Source organism: Columba livia, chromosome 22 (genome assembly GCF_036013475.1).
Source record: "Columba livia isolate bColLiv1 breed racing homer chromosome 22, bColLiv1.pat.W.v2, whole genome shotgun sequence".
NCBI classification, from domain to species: domain Eukaryota; kingdom Metazoa; phylum Chordata; class Aves; order Columbiformes; family Columbidae; genus Columba; species Columba livia.
In genome coordinates this window covers 5,415,349-5,433,705 of record NC_088623.1, presented here as the reverse complement: position 1 = coordinate 5,433,705, position 18,357 = coordinate 5,415,349, and the positions used below count along the sequence as shown (strand labels likewise).

The following is an 18,357-nucleotide window of genomic DNA, read 5'->3' as shown; positions in this document are numbered from 1 at the left end:
TCCCAGACAAACACTCAGCGACCCGCAGCCCAACCCGCTCCGACAAGCCAGACAGGAGGAAGGTCAAACCATCTGTTTGCCGAGAGCTCAGTGCCATATTTAAGTACAAATAGTTTAAAGACTGCAAAGCTGACCTTAGACTTGCCGGTAATTGCTTTAGTCTTGCTTCTGTTGTGTCCGCAGGAGCTTGCAATCGCTTTGGATGCTGGAGCTGAACGGCCAGAACAGAACCTGCAAAGCACCTGACACCTACAAAGAGCAGCAGGACATTTATCCTCATCAAACTGTCACTCCCTCAGCAAAGCATTGCGCCCCAAGACTGAGCCAGGCCTGTCTGTATGCTCAGAACTGGGAAAAAACTCATTTATTTTTCATTATTTAAGCTTCTGAAGTCCTTATTGCTAAAATATTTTGAAATCTCCCTGCAGCTTCCATCCCTTCCCAGAGCAAAGCAGCTGGTGCCTTTCATCGCCAGCAGCTGCATTTCAGAGTCTGCAACTGCTGCCAAGTGTTTGGGGGAGCCCTGAGACACACAGGCCCACCCACTCACACTTATTAATCCCTCCTGCAAACAAAGAGACCTTTCTTTTTGAAACCCAGCACTCCCCCACCTGAACCACGGCCTGAGCCTCCCAGTTCGACCTCCTGGCCGACACCACTTTCAACAGGAGCACTGGACTATATGACCTTCATCTGAGCTCACTCAACCTCGATTTTTGGGCTGCTATTCCTAACTCTAAATAGGAAAAATTCTAAGAATCCATTTCTGGCCTGTAAGTCTTGTTTGTTCACTCACCGTCAAGGAAAGCAACTATCATACACAGACAATGTGCAGAGAAACCTCAGGCAAAGCCTCCCTCACTCCCCCAGGCCCTGGAGGCCTCTTGGTGGCCCTGGGAGCCCCAAGAGCTGGTGAACATGAGACTTAGATTTCATCGCACCAAAATACACACAGAGCAACTCAAGAGTGAGGTCTAAGGTACAGGGGAGGAAAAAAAAAATATATATATATGTATATATAGAAAGAAACGAGGAGAAAACGCCCAGTGCCTCCGCCGTACCAACACACCCCGGCCGCAGCGCAGCGCCGCACTGAGGGGGCGAGCCCCCCCCGCCCGCCTTTTATAACCGAGGGGGCGGGGCCTCCTGACCTCACTCTTGCCCTTCTCCAAGATGGCGGACACGGCAGACGGGGGTTTTGCGCATGCAAGTAAACGGATTTTTTTAAACTGTTTTTGCAGTAAACGGATTTTTTGGTGTCATATTTAATTCTCTCTGTGAGGTGACAGGCAACCTGTGAAGTAAGTGCTTTCACCGTCATTAGGACGGTTCACCTAGCTGCTGGAGACAGTGACGTCACGTCATGTGCCTAGGTGAGACACTTGTCACATGACCAGGGGAGGGACTTTCTGATCTTAAACATAGTGTGGGCTGGGGGTTGGGTGCTACATTCTTGTTGCAAAAAAGGGGGGAAAAAAGTGTGTTGGGTCACATTCTGGGAGCTGCCGAAGTCACAGAAACACCAATTTATAAGGCAAAGTCTAAGATCGATCATTAATCTTTTTTTTTCCCTACTTATAATAGAGGTTCTCAGTGAAATCAGTGGCAAAAACGTTGATCGTGGGAGGCAGCGATTTGGTTCCTGGGTGGGTGCTGGGTGCTGGGCGAGCAGTGCGGGGTGAGCATGGCCAGCATTTCCCCCGGCGTGGGCAAGTTCAGACCCCTCCGAGCCGCACCTCTGTTCGTGCTCCTGGTTGGGTGCACTGGGCTGGGGAGGCGCCCAGGAAACTCCTTAATTCAACACGTTATGGACTTAGACACAAATTTAAAAAGCGTTCAGCTTGCGTGAAGGTGATAAAGAGAGACAAATTGATTTTGCCAAGATTAGACTCTTACATGGGAAGATCTCGACCCAAAATAAAACTGTTATCTTGAATTTCTACAGTGATTCCTTTCTCCATCTCAATCCTTGGTCTTTCACTGTAGGAAACGCCCCATTTCCCTGGTTTGGACTCTGCAGTATCACAGGTTTATTATCAGATTATTCACAGAAACAGCAGGGCAGAGAGCCAGGGTTGTGTGGGGCAGCAGGACACAGGCTCTAGGCTGAGGAATCCTTTGGTTTGGGGACACTCTTGTGGATGTGAACAAGAAGCCAGAACTTGCACCGTTCTGTTCCAGGATGAGGACGCAGCAAAGGTTTAATCCCTGCTCACCCCAAGAGGGGAAACGGACTCCGAACAGCAAACGACAATATCTCAGTTCTGGAAATCCTTCCTGGTCCTGCGTGGGGTTTGACCCTGCCAGGGTTCTTCCAGCTGTCACGGGGTGTTTAGATCAGTGTTGGGCTCTGCTACAATCAGAATGAGGAGATTTCGGGAGGTGACTCAGCTGGGATGAGCTCAGCCCCGCCTGACCGCTGCCTCCCGCCCCAGCATCCTGCCTCGAAAACCTTCCCCATCCAGGGTGGTGTGCTTAGAGCTGCCAGACGCTGCCGTCTGAGGGGAATGATTATAACTTGTGCTATAGATGAGTGGAAAAGGCTTTTCCTTTTTCCTTTTCCTTTTTTTCTCACCCCCAGGTGATGTTATTTCTGGACATCCAGTGGGCTGCGTGGGAAGCAACACACCCACAGTGGGTTAAACTCCGCAGGGCACGGCAGCACCAGCTCATGCGCTGCACATTTAATGTGTCTGTCGGTGTATGTGCTGGTGCCCGAAGTCTGACAAACCGCACATCTGATTAGAAGACGTGAGGTTGTTTCATTGTCCCACACAAATCAGTTCCTCAAAGTCTTTCTCTTGGATGACTTGCGCAGCAGTATGTGGGTGAGGATGCCAGAACAGTGCAGCCCTGGGGTCACGGTTTTGGTGTTGCAGAAGATGTGGAAAGAAATGTTTGGGTCTGGCAACAGTTCTTTCACCTCTGCGGTTCAGCAGCGGGATCTGCAACACCCCACACGGTGTGTGCAAGGAGCTGGGGTGTAAACTGGATTAACGCTGCGCCCACGGTGCTGGGACAGCGGAGTTGGGGTTTCAGTGGAGACCACAGCCCTGTTAGCACCAGCATGTCCAGCACAGGTGCTGCATGACTGTCAGGGTGGGTTTGCATTGATCGGGGCTCCATCCAGCCCCAAAACTCACCCAGCGCTACCCCAGCACACAGCAAGAGAGAGGGAAACATCTCCTCGGTGGTTTTGGAAGCCTCCTTACCTGGAGACACTGAGTAGATTTCCATGTATCTCAGAGAAATCTATCCAAGTTTGTGTTGGGCAGCTGCTTCTGCTCCTGCCCAGCTTTCAGTGCTGTTTTTCCCCATAGCACTTTCCCGATGTCTCACCCACCTGCAAGACGAAGGCGGCTTTGCATTTCTGGATGGGCAATCAGCACATCACCGTGTTTGTCAGACTTTTTTACCCCCCTCTTTACTTCTTTGTTGCTCTACTGAGCCCTCAACCATTTAGGAGGTGGATTAAGCCACAAGTTGTTACCTGGACTCTGCATTTTCACCCTTTTGTAAGCAAACTCAAGCCCTGACCTTGTGAAATCCGGAGAGCAGCTTGGGCTGTGATTTATTTAATAATCCAACCACCTTCTCCACTCCCTAGGTGGGGTTTGGTACAAACGGGGCAAGGCACTTTTGAGCAATATCTTGCAAAGCTCTTTGTTTACCAGGGAATGTTTCTTGATCCTGACATCCCAAGAGGCTGGAAAATCAGGCTGGGACCCCAGGGTGCTGCTGGAGCACCCACCAGCTCGGGGAAGGAGCTTTTCTCTCTGGAGGACTCACACACAGCCCTGGGCTGCTTCCCCAGCGCATCGGGTGACACGGAGCACCCTGCATCAGCGGGGCTTTCACCCAGCGCACGCCTTAGAAACACACTGCAATGTCATCATTTCATTTTAATGGGCGGCCTTAGGCATTAAGACATCACATCACTCACCTCCGCCCACTGCTGTTCTTTCACGGGCTGTTTGGCTTAGAGATCTGTGGCAAGCAGAGGAGCTATAAGACAGCACGAGTGGGGTCAGAAGCAGCAGCAGGTTGGGAACAGCCACAGTGAAGCTTTGCCGGGCTGTAGGAAACAGAAAACCACTGAATTTGTCCCGGGCAGTCGCTTTGTTGTGGTTGAGTGCTTGTTGTTCACAAAGGGCATGGAGGAAAGTGGAAATGAGGGAAGACCCTTCTCTATCCTGTTCAGAGGCTGCAGTTTCTTGATAGTGTATGAAGTCGGAGTGGTCGCTGCTTTGCAGGAATTGGCACCCGACATACTGAAATCTGCATCCAGGATCTACGGGGCATCGTCAGGAGCGGTTGTAGCTACACTGGTGTTGTGTGAGTGTGATATAGGTAAGGACGATGTGCTCCGTTTGTTCTGTGTCTAAAGAGGTTGAGTGCCTGGAAGTTTTGGCGTTGTGCAAGACCGTTTATTTCAGTTATCCTTGGTCAGTGGTTAGTTCCTCAGATTTTTATGTAACTTCTTTAAGAGTGGGAAACATGGGTAAATTAACCAGCGTGGAGAAAACAGACTAAGTATCATTATTAAATAAGCTATCGCATCTTATTAATTTGAATTAACAGTAAGCATATTTAGGTAAGGAACAGAATTTCCCTCCCTAATAAGGCGTTTGGGGTTGTTGGTAGATTCCCAAAACACAGAAGGGAAAGAAAATATTGACTATGGAGAGGATCACTGTTGCTGAATATTGACTGTGGAGAGGATCACTGTTGCTGAATTTTGACTATGGAGAGGATCACTATTGCTGAATATTGAATATGGAGACGATCACTATTGCTTCTGCATGAAATAAAAAGAAAGATATTGTCATGGACCTGAGAAATACATCAGGGGGCATAGATGCAACAGGATGAAATGTTGTGCAAAGGCTTCCTGTCAATTTTTGCCTGTATCTCAAAATAAAATGTTAAGATGTCTTGTGGAGGAAATGGAGAGAAATCGGAAAAGAAAACAAAAAGTTCTGTGTCCTGCAGTATTGAAGCTCCTTGGAAAATCTGGGTCTATTCATGAGAGTTTCAGCCTTGAGGAAAATAGCGGCTCTTTGTGAGCATTTACCAGGATGGTAAAATGTCCCTTTAGCATGTAGAAGAACAGCCCAGAATGTACATAAATAATAACACAGGGGTTGCGGACTGATGGCTTTGCTTTTCCCTAGAGGAGATGAAGCTCTCCTTCCTCAGTGCGATGAAAACCTCTTTGCCGAGATGTTTTCCTGGAGGCAAAATACTGAAAACGCTCAAGGATTTCCTGCAGCAGCACCTGCCTCCGCACGCCCACGAGCTGGTGTCGGGGCGGCTGCACGTGGTCCTGACGCGCGTGCGCGACTGGAGCAGCGTGGTGGTGTCGCGGTTTTCCTCGCGGGACGATCTCATCCAGGTGGGACAAACCTGGGCCCCCGCGGCCCCCGCTGCGATTTTACCAAAGCGTGAAGTCGTTTGGGGTGGAAAAGACCTTTAAGATCATCGAGTCCAACTGTTAACCCAGCACTGCCAAGTGCACCTCTGAACCCTGTCCCTAAGAACCTCATCTGCGTGTCTTTCAGACACCTCCTTACCGCTCTCTGAAGCCACGCAGGGTCTCACGCTGAAAAGAATTAAAAAATCAGCCCCTGACTGAATTACCTGCAGGGCCTGAGGATGCAGGGAGCAAAATGAGGCATTTCACAGGTTTCCTTCCTGCTTCTCCAACCCTGGCTGTGGGTACCAGATGTGGTCTGGTCCACAATAGACGGTGGTGCTGATAACCCAGGTGTGGGTCCCCTTTTGGCATTTGCAGATGAGCCTCCATCCCAAAGCAACAGGTTTTCGTGGCCCTTTTCTCAGCTCTGTTGGGGATGTTCATCTTCCCTGGATTCCCCGCAGCAGGGACTCAGGCATGCATCCCAGAAATCCTTCTTATATCATTTATTTCCAAGGAAGAGCGTAGAGCAGCTCAAGCTGGTATCTTCTGAACAGGGACACTCAGCAGAAAAAACACGTGGACGATTCTACCCCCACAGCCCCAGTTCCCACCCGCCGTGTGACACCCGGGGCCAACTGCAGAATCAGAGTCTGGGGTCTCCCCGTTCTTCATCAGATCTCTCAATTTTTGTCAGGCAGGCATCAATCAAAGTCCTGACCCTCAGATGCCGTTTTACACCTGCAGCTGGAGAAAATAAGTTCTTGGCAAACAAACGTGTTCTTCTGTCCCATGCCGTCCTGGTCCTTATCTCCCGCATGCATCCCGCAGCTCCCCTTACCTCCCAGCTTGAAGACTCTGAGGCTTTTTTTACTTAATGAAGCAGAAGGTTCAAAGGTTCTCATCTTGCAGAAGTCATGCTAAGTGAACTTCTCTTGCTAAGTGAATTTTATAGGATTCTAACGAAGCTCTGTAAGCAGCAGGATAGCTGATGACTCGATAAGCTCGCGTGGTCTGTGCCCTGACACCTCCGTGTTTCCATCTCACCCACAGGCCGTGATGTGCAGCTGCTTCATCCCTCTGTACTTTGGGTTTTTACCTCCTATGTTCCATGGGGTGGTGAGTAGCCTTGTGCTCTGGAGACCTTGTCCCGGGTCAGGCCAAGGGCCCCCAGCCCGTGTCCTTTCTGCAGTGGTGGCATTGAGTATGTTTATACCTGTGGTTGCCACCAAAGTTGCTTGGTGCTGTGTTCAGAAGCATCCATGGGGTGCTCAACTCCTTTCTCCTGCACTTTCTCCCAATTTCATTAAAGAGCAGTTTTTCTGCTGGAAGGGAGGAGTCGGTGGGTGGACACCCGGAGCACATGGGACAGGGGTCAGGGCTGTTCCCTGCGAGGGGATCTCTGTAGTGCCGGTTGCTCAGTTGAGTTTGGGATCGGGTGGGAAATAAACCCCAAATGCATGCACGTGTGACATATCACTCTTCTGTCCAAAAAGAGGAATGCTCAGGGTTCCTTGTTTTCTCTCCTAGCATTACGCCGATGGGGAACTCAGCATGTGGCAGAACAACCTCGTGTCCCGGACCACGATCACCATTTCTGCTTTTGCTGGGGAGTACAACATCTGTCCCAAAGAGAGCCCGGCTGCCTTTTTCACTATCCAGCTCTTTAATTATATTTTACAGATATCAAAAAGGAACATCTCCCGCCTCCAGTGTATTTTTCAGCTTCCCACATGTCAAGTGAGCTGCTATAACAGGTACCCAGAGCCATGAGGCCCCTATGGCTGGTCCACCTGCCCTGACTGCCCCCTCCTCCCTTTAGGATCTGGAGCAGTTTTATACCCATGGCTACCAGGACGCAGTCTCCTTCTTAAAAAGACTGAGTAAGTGACTGGGAGCGAGGAGATGGGTCGGGTGCTTCTCTTCCGATGCTGGTGAGAGATGCTGCCAATGCACCTAGTGACTGGGGCAGCGGTCCCTGCATCCCTGTCAGGATTATTTGAGTCCCATCATCTCTGTGGCCTCTCCTGAAGCTCCCTGTCCACCCTTTCCCACTGACGATATCAGGTCCCCTCTTCTCTGCCACATTGGTAGAGTTTTCCAGAAACGCAGGTCCTGGAACCTACACAAAGGTGTAGGCTTGTGTGCTCGTGTGATGTTAGACCGATAAGCCACTGAGGCACAAAGCAGCAATATGTGGAGGTCCCTGGCCCAGAAAGCCAGCTCAGATTAGCCCTGTGCTGCGCTCACCAGTTGCCCCATTTTCCAGTCAACCCTGGTCGTGTCTCATGTTGCTGGGGACCTGGTAGTTGAGCAACACGCAGTGAGAGCTGGATTCTCTTCCCACCAGGTGAATTTGGTATAAATTACCTTGATGAGGGCTTTATGCCTTCATTGGCTAATGACTCGTGTCGGAAAGGTGAAGGGACCCTGCACAGGAAACCAGAAGCAGGAATACTTCACTGCAGAGCCCCCAGCCCTGAGGATGTCACCAAAGAGAATGCAGGGACCATCCAGGCAGCAGGTGAAGTGGAAGAGGAAGCCCCACGCCGCCTTCTCCACCAGCAGAAAGGTAGAGGACCAGCTCTTCCTTCACCCCATCAGTTTTCATTAGCTAATTAACAGTTGCCCACTGCCGAAAGAGGCCGGCTGGGTTTGTGCAGGAACAGGAGAGTCCACTCCTGGGTCAGTGGTTGTTAGTGAAGCTGATGCAGAACCTGGTTTGGGATTGAGGCTTTAGGCTGTGACCAGGTCAGAAAGACTCTTTGGAGAAGTAGCTCTTTCTATGAAGAAAATCATTTACTCAACTTGCAAGGTAATAACAGGTTCTGCCCACACATTATTTCGTTAAGAGTGGGGGAAGGAGCAATGTCTCAATGGTTATTCAAATGGTTTATTCAAATAAACAGCTTGTGCTGTTGAGATCCATTTCTTGCCCATCGGGAACCAGCAAACGGGGGAGACAGTGGAGTACAACCAGTCCGTCAACCCATGGTGTGCAAAGTGTATTTGGGATGTTAAGTGCTGCCAATTAATTCTGCGTACAGACCAGCAACACGAGGTGTGTTTGCCTGGACCATACGGTGTTCATAGCAGTGATTTACAGAAAGAACTAATGTATTTGTGAAATGTGTGCTCTCCTGGTGCAATAGGAGGTGCAGTCTGCAAGACTGCGGCATTGTGAAGGACAGGGAGGTTAATCTTTAGGTTTCTTCATCCTTCTCCACAGCTGCAAGTTCAGAGGGGTCCGGATGTGCACCTACCTCCACTGGCAGGAGAAGCAGGCATCCAAGCGTCTGTGAGGCTCAGGAATAGGTAATTAGTAAAATTACTTCAGGAACCTGGAGAAAATGAGTTCCTGCCCTGTGTGATGCTCGCTGAGGCTTTTCCCTCTGTTTTCTGTTCGATGCATCTCTCTGAAAGTTTTTGAGCGGGAGGCAAACACTTAAAATGTGACATTTCCCAGCAAATATCTGCCCTGCGATCTGCATTAAAGCAGGGGGAGATGAGCAAGTGGAGCAGCTGGTCTGTGTGTGCGCGCAGGTGAAGATGCCCGGTGGCCCCAGCACGGGCTGCGGGTCGGTCGCAGATGCAGCACCGCGGTGCTTTTCCTCGGCTGTCGTGTTAAAGCAGCTCAGGCCTGGGCAGGGAAACTGCAGCAGCAATGCAAATAAAATCAGCTGGTTTCCCCAAGTGGCAAACAAACAAACAAACAAACAATTTCCTAAAGGAACAGCAGCTGTGGGGCTGTGTGACGTGAGCTCCGGAATCGCGTGGTGTCCAAGACCCCCAGGGCCCATCCAGGACGGTTACCTAAGGGAACAAGCTGGCAATTAGTTGAGTCGGAGTTGACGAACCAACAGGGGTCAATTAACCCCAGGGACATTGCTGCTGAAAGGCTTTTCCATGGCTGAGGGATTGTGTCGCTGCCTGCAGTGTGAAATCATTCTGTGCCAGCCCCTCCACCAGCTGCACGTGAAGTGACTTGCAAGCAGGTTTTGGGGAGGTTTGGCTTAAATGCTGTCTATGTGACAAGTTAAATGCCTTGAATCCTTGAGAGTTTAGTATCGAAACACCTCTCAAGGCCTGGGTGAAAGTGCCTGATGTCCTGCTAGGACAGAGCCCAGCAGATAAATGCTCTGGAACAAGAATATGTTGTTGTTATGAAGCAGCACTATGCTGGTTCATAGCGCAGTTGAGATGTTGCTAAATAAATAATATTATGGAGGAAAAAAATATAGCTACTTTCAATGTGTAGTACCCCAGATCTGGAATTTTTAGGCAAGCTCAGCATCAGTGACCCATGAGCGATGTCCCCAGGGGGTGTCCCTGCCCTCCCTCTGCTGAGGGTTTGCAGCCCCCAAGCCACTCACCTCCTGGCCACGGCTCTTTTGGGCAACCCAGGCACCACGGTTTGGAGAAACTTCTGGAGCCGTTTTACCGTGGAGCTGATACCTTCCAGCAGCCCCCGCAGCTTCTTCAGCCTGCAAAACCAAAATAAACAGGCAGATTTTAACGACTGGTAAATGCAGCAGAAAAGGGAAGGTGTTAATGGTAAACGCATGCTGTAATAATACTGTTTTTTGTAACGAGGTGTAGAAGAGTTATAGAATGGTTTGAGCTGGAGGGACCTTCCCAGCTCCCCAGTGCCCCCCCTGCCATGAGCAGGGACATCTTCACCAGCTCAGGTTGCTCAGAGCCCCGTCCAGCCTGGCCTGGGATGTCTCAGGGATGGTTCATCTACCACCCCCAGCAGTCCTGGGGTGTTCCTGCTGGTGATACCCACTCTCCCCAAGAGCTTGCATATACCAAATCCCCCTGCAGAGGACGGGAATGCCACTAATCCTATTTATGCAGCAGATGTGCCTCAGTTTGCCCCGTTCCGTACACAAGCAGGGACTCACTGCCAGCCCACGCTGTCCCAGAGACAACCCCACGAGCTTCCCACGGAGCCACCACTGGGCTCGCAGGGATGCCTGCCACACGCTAACCCTGCACCGTGTCCCCGAAGGCACAACCGCTGGTTTCTGCATCGCTCTCAGCTCCGATGCCTCTACCGAGCTGTTCTTACCCCTTCCTGACGGGAGCCGGCAGCCTGTGTGACTGCAGCAGGACCTTTGAGAGCGGATCCTGCAGTCCAGCCACCTGCTGCTTCCTCCACACAGCCAAGCCTGTGCCCACGAACAACAACACAGAAGTAAATAAATAACCCAATAAACGCAATAATTCCTCTTGTCCAGCAACACTTGCTGCAGCTCAGCCCATCGGTACTGAAGCCCAGGCCAGAATCCAGCTTGAGCTGCTCTTACAAAGTGTCTTTGCAAACAGCTAATGAAATATTAGAAATATTTACTGTAATAAATAACTCGATAATGTCTTAAATATAATGCTGCACCTCTCAAAGGCTGCAGCAGCCCCAGCCACCCCTAAAACTGCCGATCCGTACCCCGAATGCTCTACCTGCCAGGACACAGGTGCTCAGGCACTGCGGGACCATCTTGCAGAGGCTGGTGACCGTCCTGTTGGACTGTGCAAAGTCGTTCCTGCCGCACATGCTGGCGAAGCGGAAATTGCCGTCGCAGTAGTTGAAGCCAAAGGCGTCTGTGAGATGCAGAAGGGGCTGATGTTTGCCTGTGTGTCACAGTTTGGGGCTGCTCGTCGGGTTTTGGGGTGACACTTACTGTTCCTGTACAGGAAAAGGGCTGTGTCCTGGTACCCCTGGGAGAAAAAGTCATTCAGGACCTGCAGGAGAAACACTTGAGGTGACTGATGTTGGGGAATAGGCTGCCTAAGCTTGTTGAATTATTTGGTATACTGCTTCTTATAGAGCTTGGTTAGAGACTGTCCCCTCCCCTTGAAATCTGATTAATTAACAATGGAGAGTGAGCTGAACCTTAAAGCTTGGGAAGGCAGGTCCAGAATTGATTTGTTTTAACCAAAACGAAGCTGGGAAGAAGACCTGGTGGACATACCATAGTGCTCGGTGGGAAGAGAGCGTAGCTGATCCGCAGGAGGTTTTCCATCGAGATCTGGATGCTGCCGTTGAAGATCTGGAAGCAGAAGAAGGTGGCGGGACAGTCCCGCGGGCAGATATCGAGCTCTCCTGTGAACGGGGACACGGTGATCACGGCTTCCTCCAGGCTGGAGACGGGCTGCAGGCCGGTGAATCCTCCGTCCACGTATCGCTGGGGAAGAGCAGAGGAGGGTTTGCGTCAGGCTGGATGGGGCTCCAAGCAACCTGAGCTGGTGAAGATGTCCCTGCTCATGGCACAGGTGGCACTGGGGGAGCTGGGAAGGTCCTCTAACCCAAATCACCCCATGGCATCTGCACTGGAGACAGATCCTGCCCAGGATAACTGGGTTGTGTGCCCAAGTCCCAAGTGTGGGTGTCCTGTCATCTCGCTTTGGAGATCTCCAAGGCAAGATCTAGTCATCCAGGCTCTGTCTGTAGGCAAAGAAAGAGAGGGTTCTCCAGATGGCAATTCCACCCAGCTATAATCTTTGGATGGGATGAAGAACAAGCTAAGAGGCTTTATCATCCTCCCTTAACTAAAGAAGAAGCCTAGACATATATATCCCTCTCTGCTCAAGGGAATGTGATGCTTAAACCCAAGATCATACTGCTGGGAGCATGTGTTTTATTGGAAATATCACTCACCACACCTCGGTAGGACGGGGGGATGAATCCACAGTAGACAGGAAGAAAGCAGCTGCAGAGGAGAGCCTGGGAGAAGAAAGGGTTGTAAATGTAAATGCTCCTGTCAAAGTTCTCCTGTCGGCTGGTTGTCTGTGAATTCAGGCTTGACAAACGTTCTGGAGCCAGGTGGTACCACCTGGACTTTGCACTTGACTGTGTCAACAAGAAATGTTTCAAAAAGTGGAAAACATCTCATTGCAATAAAGTCAAAACCCTTCTCTTGATAAGGGCATAGCACTTCGTGTTTTATTTTTATAGCTGCCAGCAAAGGTAGAGTTGTATATCCGTAAATCACTGTCCTTTGACAGCAGCAAGGTGCAGCTTTGGGGTCATTTTTCATATTTGCAGGGTTTGGGTCAAAACCAAGACTGCCTCACAATGTATTTCATCCTGCTGGGATTTGTCAATGGCAAAACCACTGCTGGGCGGTTTGCAACTGTTTTCCACCAATCTCATCAGCTGGGAACGAGCATCCCAGGCGCCTGGGTTGGCACCTCCATGGACCTGCCATATTCTACCATGTCCCTGGGACAAGCAAGCCCACGACCTCCTGGTCAGCCCCGTTTTACCTGGGGATTCTTTGTCCAGCATCTAATTTACTGGTTAATCAGCTGCTTGTTGTTTAGCACCACAGACACTTTGTCCAGCTCTTTCCTCCCAGGAATGTGCTGAGGCAACAAGGAAAATTACCACAAATAGGACTTGGCCGAGAAGAGACGTGGCCAGAAAGCTGAAAGGTCGTGTTAGCATTACCACAGCTCTTTGCAAAGAGTCATTAGCACTTATTAGGCCTGGCCAATGCGCCGGCATCAGCTCTTTGAGGCTGCAAACAAACGTTCTGCTTTTTTATCATGATTTATTCCTTCCTGGACCTAACAACATCTTCCTCCCTCCTGATGGAGCTCACTGGTGTGATCACGGCTCTGGCAAAGCTTCCTGACGCTCTCCCCATCTCAAGTAGAAAACAGTGCAGTTAAAGTGATCGATTCTTAGGTACCCCACCCCAAGCAGTGGGTATGGGCATCAGAGGAAGGTCCTGTACCTGAATGAGCTCCTCCTTGGAGCTGAACTCGGAGGCCATGACGTTCTGTCCGTCCACCACGCGCGTGAGCGAGATGTGCAGCCGCCCCGACGCCAGCTGGTACGAGTCCTCTGGGAGCATCCGCTGCAAAACCGCCTTGATATTGGCCAGCAAGCTGCACTTGGGAGAGAAAGGGCCCAGGATGGTGTTCCTGACTTCTTTTACCGTGGAGAAGAAAAATTCCTTCAGGTCATCTGAGACAGAGGGGGAAAAGCAGAGAGAAAGTCAATTCCGTGCTGCCCTAACAGCTATGTGTTTAATCCTGGTTTTAACACTTCCCACACATAAAGCCTCTTGCAGCTCTGTGTAGGACCCCAGGATGACAATGCTGCCATAACGGGGGACATAGTGGCGGGGCAGAAAGGGGGAGGTCACCCCCACGATGTCCTCAAAGGGCAATATAAGGCTCAGTGTGGCCCCACTGGTGAACCCCCTGTCTGCACCAGGGGAACTGGCCGGGAATGGGGGAAGGCTCCAAAGAGCCCCAGGAAAGGGATTGTCCTGCCAGCCAGGCACCCCAGCTCCATCGTGCCGGGACTCCCCGCTCAGCTGAGCTCCCCCAGGGACCTCCCAGCCATTGTTAATAGTCATTACACACATCTGCACACCCCAGCAGCTGGATTAAAGGAGCAGAAATGCTGAAGGCTCAGGAGAGGCTGCAAAGTGATGGGGAGGGGGGAGAGAGGGGAGCAGCAAACCCCACAGTCACCCCGATCCCAGGGAGGGGTCCCTTTGCCGAAAGGGGGAGGTCGCTTCGGAAAATCTCCCACCTTGGGTGGTTAAACTGTTTTGTCAAAAGCTTTTCCAGCTCCCCGATGCTGCAAAGAGCCGTCCTTGCAGGCGGGTGGGCCCCTGGGCCCCCGCGCTGGCACAAAGCCATGGGCTGGTCTTAGTGCTGGGGCTTTGCAGGGGCAAAGGTTTCTGTTCTGTCTCGTGAGATTGCTTTAGAAACACGGACAGACAGAGGGATTAGATGGAGTGCCCCGAAGGCAACCGGAGCAACACAGGTATTAAGAGGGGTTATAAATGTTTGAGCGGATGTTCAGGCCATGTGGCGTGATGATTAACGCTTGGCGGGTTCACACGGGGTTCCCAGGGATGCCAAAAGAGCCAGAGACACCCCAGGCGGGGGATGCACTCGCTGGGCACTGTCTGGCTGCTCTGTGTCCTGGAAATGGGGGGAAACCTGGAAATACTGCCCACAAGCTGCTAGGCAGAGGGTCTTTCCTTCCCCTGGGGCAGATGTTTTGGGCACTAGATCATCTTGGCACCCCTAAGTGGATGGTGCCTCCCCCCAAGTGATGCCAACCCCCAGCTCAACATTGGTCCCCACAGCAAGACCAGTTCCCAAGCCAATCGATACCAGCTGGACAGCCCCAGCTCCGTCCAGTTACACCAGCATGAGGAGTCAGAGAGGGAAGTTTTAGGGCCCTTGCTGATTTGTAGGGATGTTCATCCCCATATGGGCAGAAAGGTTCCTTTCTGCCATGTCTAAATATATTTCCTGAAGTTTTGCATTATTTGTAGCTCCAGCAGAGCGGTTCTAGCATCCACCAGAGGTTTCGAGCACTGTGTGTTTCCTCCCTGCATCCTCCATCATTATTTGGACCCTAAAGCCCCCCATTCCTCCTAAACGTCCCCAATGCTTGAACTGGGGCTTGGATCAGCCTTCCAAGACTTAAGTCCTGTGTACGCTTGTTTACACAGGGACACTCATCGGAAATATAGGAGGATGTGATTATTAAAAGTGGATTAACTGCTCTGAATTAATTCTACACGTAGACGATCGTATTGCTAGGGGGTCCTGTTTCCACATTGTCTAGGGATATTCAGAACAAAACCTCTTCTGCAGCAATAAGAGAAACCCCAGCCCCAGGCTGGAGTGGTGAACAGTCTACCCCCCCGCACGTCCCACTGACAAGCCCTTGAACTTTTGTCAGATTCTCCACCTGCCAAAAATGAGAATTGCCCACATCTTCCCTTTTTGCTGGGGAGGCTGAGCGGGATAACCCAGCTCCATAGATACCCACATGGATGTCACTTGTGTCCCTTCATAGCTAAGGATGCCAAGGGGTCTGACCCACAGGGGACAAAGGGTCTTTAGGTGGGTTATATCCACCTAGACTTGCTTTGGGCCACATCTCAGCACTCCTTAGACCTTGGAGCAGAAGACAAGGAGATCTGGTCCTTCAGCAGGAGCAGGAAAATGAGCCAATAAAATACAGATATGTCCATATTTATCCATGCAGCATCTATCCGACCATCTGAGATAACATTCAGACAGTAACAAGGGGCTTTTCCAGCTTACACTACCCAAAATTGCTCCAGGGTGGCTGCCAAAAGTGGCAACACCTGCAGATTTCTTGTGCATTGTGAGCGATAGGAATTTCACCAGTATCGCATCCCCACCGGTGCTTTAAGGCATCGGCTCCTCTACTTCTAATTTTGAAATAAAAAGATCTACAGTAAGGAAACCCAGGCGATAAGTCTTACCGAGGCTGATGCCGCACACCACGGCGGCAGCGATAAGGGAGCCGGCGGACGAGCCGTAGACCTTCCCGGCCGACTGGAGCAGTTTGGGAGCCAGCTCCAGGAGGGACTGCACCACCCCGACCTGGTACAGCGCCAAGAAGCCGCTGCCCGAAAAGGAGAGCGAGAACGGGGTGCCAGAGCCCCGCAGCTCCTCCCCAGCCATCTCCAGATCAAACCGGTGTCTCCAGCTCGATGCCTCGGGTTGTCCTTTTTCACCAGGTGAACCTCAAGCTCTCGTCTCCTGGGCTTTCTCCAGGCTCATCCCTGGCTGCAGAGGAGACCAGAAGATGGGTTTTCTGCCTCCTTTTGTGGCAGCTCCCCGAGGTGTTTAGATTCACGAGCTATTTTAATTGCCACCTGTGCTAAAAACAGAATTTTCCCCTGATCAAAACAGCTCTTGTAATCCTCGACCGCAGCCAGCTCAGATGCTTGGGACCGAATTAAGGCTCCTCTTTTATCCCAAGCGATGGGAAGCGCTACGGGAGCCCTCCCCGCGATGGTCCCTGTGTTACTATGCTCGTCACACTTGGAAGCATCCCCGCAAATTTTCCTCTTTGCTCCGTGCTCTCTTCATCAAGGGTGTTTTCCTAAATAGGATTCTCCGTCAATCCTGGCTTAGGCACAGCTCAGCACAGAGTGAGTAAAGGCTTGTGTAAGACACTTAAAGCCAGAGGGTGTTACACAAGGAGTGGATGCAGGGCGTTACGCTGGGGTGGGTTTGGAACTGTTGCCTGTATTTGCTCCTTGTTGGAAGGGTTTTGTCCTTAGCTGACTCTTGGATATTCTTGGGGGAAAAAATAAACCAAGGAGCTGGATTTTCTTTTCTCTTCCCCCAGCCTGCACTGTAAGGCCCCAGAAGGACACCCACAGCAGCACCGTGTTCCCCAAAACCAGAGTTACCGAACCAAAATCCAGCTGCCTTTGGGCTGTCTTCATTGGCTGTGTGATAATTTAAAAAAAAGTACAGAGAAATTCAGTAGATTTTTAGTGTCTTTACAGCCTTAATAACCTAATAGTGCTGCCAACATGCAGAATAAAAAGTGGCATTTTAAGCTGATGTATTTATTAAATATTACAAAATACTGTGTTGCTTATGTTGTCCAAATACCTACACCGTGCACGCTATATTATGAATATGACATATATTAGATTGAAGGTTGTATACACGTACATAGCATGGGCATGTATACATGTGTACATAGATGTCACTTGACATGGCCAGGGCCGTCCTCACCGGCTGCTGCCTGGACAACAGGACAAGCAAGAGCAAGTTTGTGAACTCAAAGGTATATTGAACCATCACCTGGACCATCCTGGAGGTGAATAACTCCTTGAATTAGAGTATATTCATGTGACCGTTTCCAGCCTTAGTGGATTTGGTCTTCTCATTTCTGGTCTTTCCAGTGTCTGATGTTCTTACGTTATCCCTTGATGAGTGAGTCTCCCCACACGTTCCAGCCTTTCTACCATCCTGGCGATATCTGAGCTTTGATCTGTGTGATTGTCAAGGTTTAAACAAGGCGACAATAAACTATGGCAGATGCTCCCTGTTACCCCCTTACCCTCCCTCCACCCTTTCCTTAGATTGGAAAGATAAGGAAGATAAGAAGGAAGAGAGACTTAGGCTTCAAGTTGGAAAAGGCTTTACTGATGCTACTAATAAATAGAAAAAATATACAAAATATACAAACCCACTCTTGAACGCTCAGTGTGGAGTCGATGTCACTCCAGCGGTGGTGGAGCTACGAGCTGGTGTGGGTCCAGCAGCTATAGGGCAGGTACCCAGAAGTCATGGTGCAAACCTTGACAGCAAACAGGAAACTGGATGCAGGGATTGCAGGACCTCAGGCCTATAGACCATACGCAGACAGAGAGGGTCCTCTTTAGATGCCAGCCATGGTTGAAGAGAGGCAAGATGCTCGTGATTGCCCTTTTATATATGGGGTATGATGATTATGGAATGGAATACTCTGTTGGTCAGTTTTAGTGACGTGTTCTGTCCGCCCCTCCTGGCAAACACACCCCTCGTGAGAAATCTTATCGGTCTTTCTTGGCTGTTATAGTAATAAACCTAAACATCAGCTTCTTCAGCATTCTGTTGGTTCTGACCTTGGCGATGTCAGCACCAAGCGCCGTGTCCGAGAAAAACATGCGGGCAAAAATTCAGAAAAGTATGGTTACTTAGAAGGACTTGGTTGAAAGGAAAAATCACTAAAAGAGAACTGGTCTTGTTTTTAACAAAACCAGAACAGTGATTCACTCCGTTGTCTCCTCCAGCCCTTTGGAAAGCAAATTCTGTCGTTTCAAGGGCTTTCTTCCAGCGCTGGCAAACATCTGCACATAGAACAAGGATCCAGATGTACAAGCGCATTGGAAGCGCGTGAGTGTTTGCATGTGGACCGGTACCACTTCCATGCTCCCTGTGAATTAACTCTGCCAGTTATGTGTCAGGCCCCCAGGGAGCTCAACAGGTTCTGCACGGAAGAGACGCAGGATGCTCCTGCTTTGCTCAGCACTTCCACCTCCTCGGCTGAGCCCAGCCCTGGCTGCCGAGCTTTGGAAAGCTGTAAATAATGCCGTGGGACCTGCGTGAACATGCTCCTCCATCCTGTGCATGGCACGAGGAAGGTT

General features: G+C 50.5%; 2 protein-coding genes across 5 annotated transcripts; one reads left to right on the top strand and one right to left on the bottom strand.

Moving 5' to 3' along the window:
- Positions 1-1,138: 1,138 nt before the first annotated feature.
- LOC110364654 (omega-hydroxyceramide transacylase) lies at positions 1,139-12,340 on the top strand. Of its 3 annotated transcripts, XM_065038882.1 has the most exons (8): positions 1,139-1,373; positions 2,582-4,350; positions 5,175-5,395; positions 6,470-6,535; positions 6,947-7,156; positions 7,239-7,299; positions 7,767-7,988; positions 8,646-12,340. In XM_065038882.1, exons 2-8 carry the CDS (start codon positions 4,155-4,157, stop codon positions 8,729-8,731), a joined length of 1,062 nt encoding a protein of 353 aa, XP_064894954.1. In that variant the 5' UTR covers positions 1,139-1,373; positions 2,582-4,154; the 3' UTR covers positions 8,732-12,340. The 3 variants fall into 3 exon arrangements, with proteins under 3 accessions (XP_064894954.1, XP_021154029.2, XP_064894955.1); XM_021298354.2 differs by lacking the exon at positions 2,582-4,350; XM_065038883.1 differs by lacking the exon at positions 1,139-1,373 and having other exon boundaries at positions 4,216-4,350; positions 5,177-5,395.
- PNPLA1 (patatin like phospholipase domain containing 1) lies at positions 8,290-17,354 on the bottom strand. 2 transcript variants are annotated; one of them, XM_065038881.1, is made up of 10 exons: positions 17,030-17,354; positions 15,688-16,665; positions 13,156-13,388; positions 12,075-12,140; positions 11,389-11,601; positions 11,098-11,158; positions 10,877-11,017; positions 10,488-10,587; positions 9,790-9,900; positions 8,290-9,229 (listed from the first exon to the last, which is right to left on the bottom strand). In XM_065038881.1, exons 2-10 carry the CDS (start codon positions 15,887-15,889, stop codon positions 9,226-9,228), a joined length of 1,131 nt encoding a protein of 376 aa, XP_064894953.1. In that variant the 5' UTR covers positions 15,890-16,665; positions 17,030-17,354; the 3' UTR covers positions 8,290-9,225. The 2 variants fall into 2 exon arrangements, with proteins under 2 accessions (XP_064894953.1, XP_021153950.2); XM_021298275.2 differs by having other exon boundaries at positions 15,688-17,354.
- Between the last annotated feature and the right edge of the window lie 1,003 nt (positions 17,355-18,357).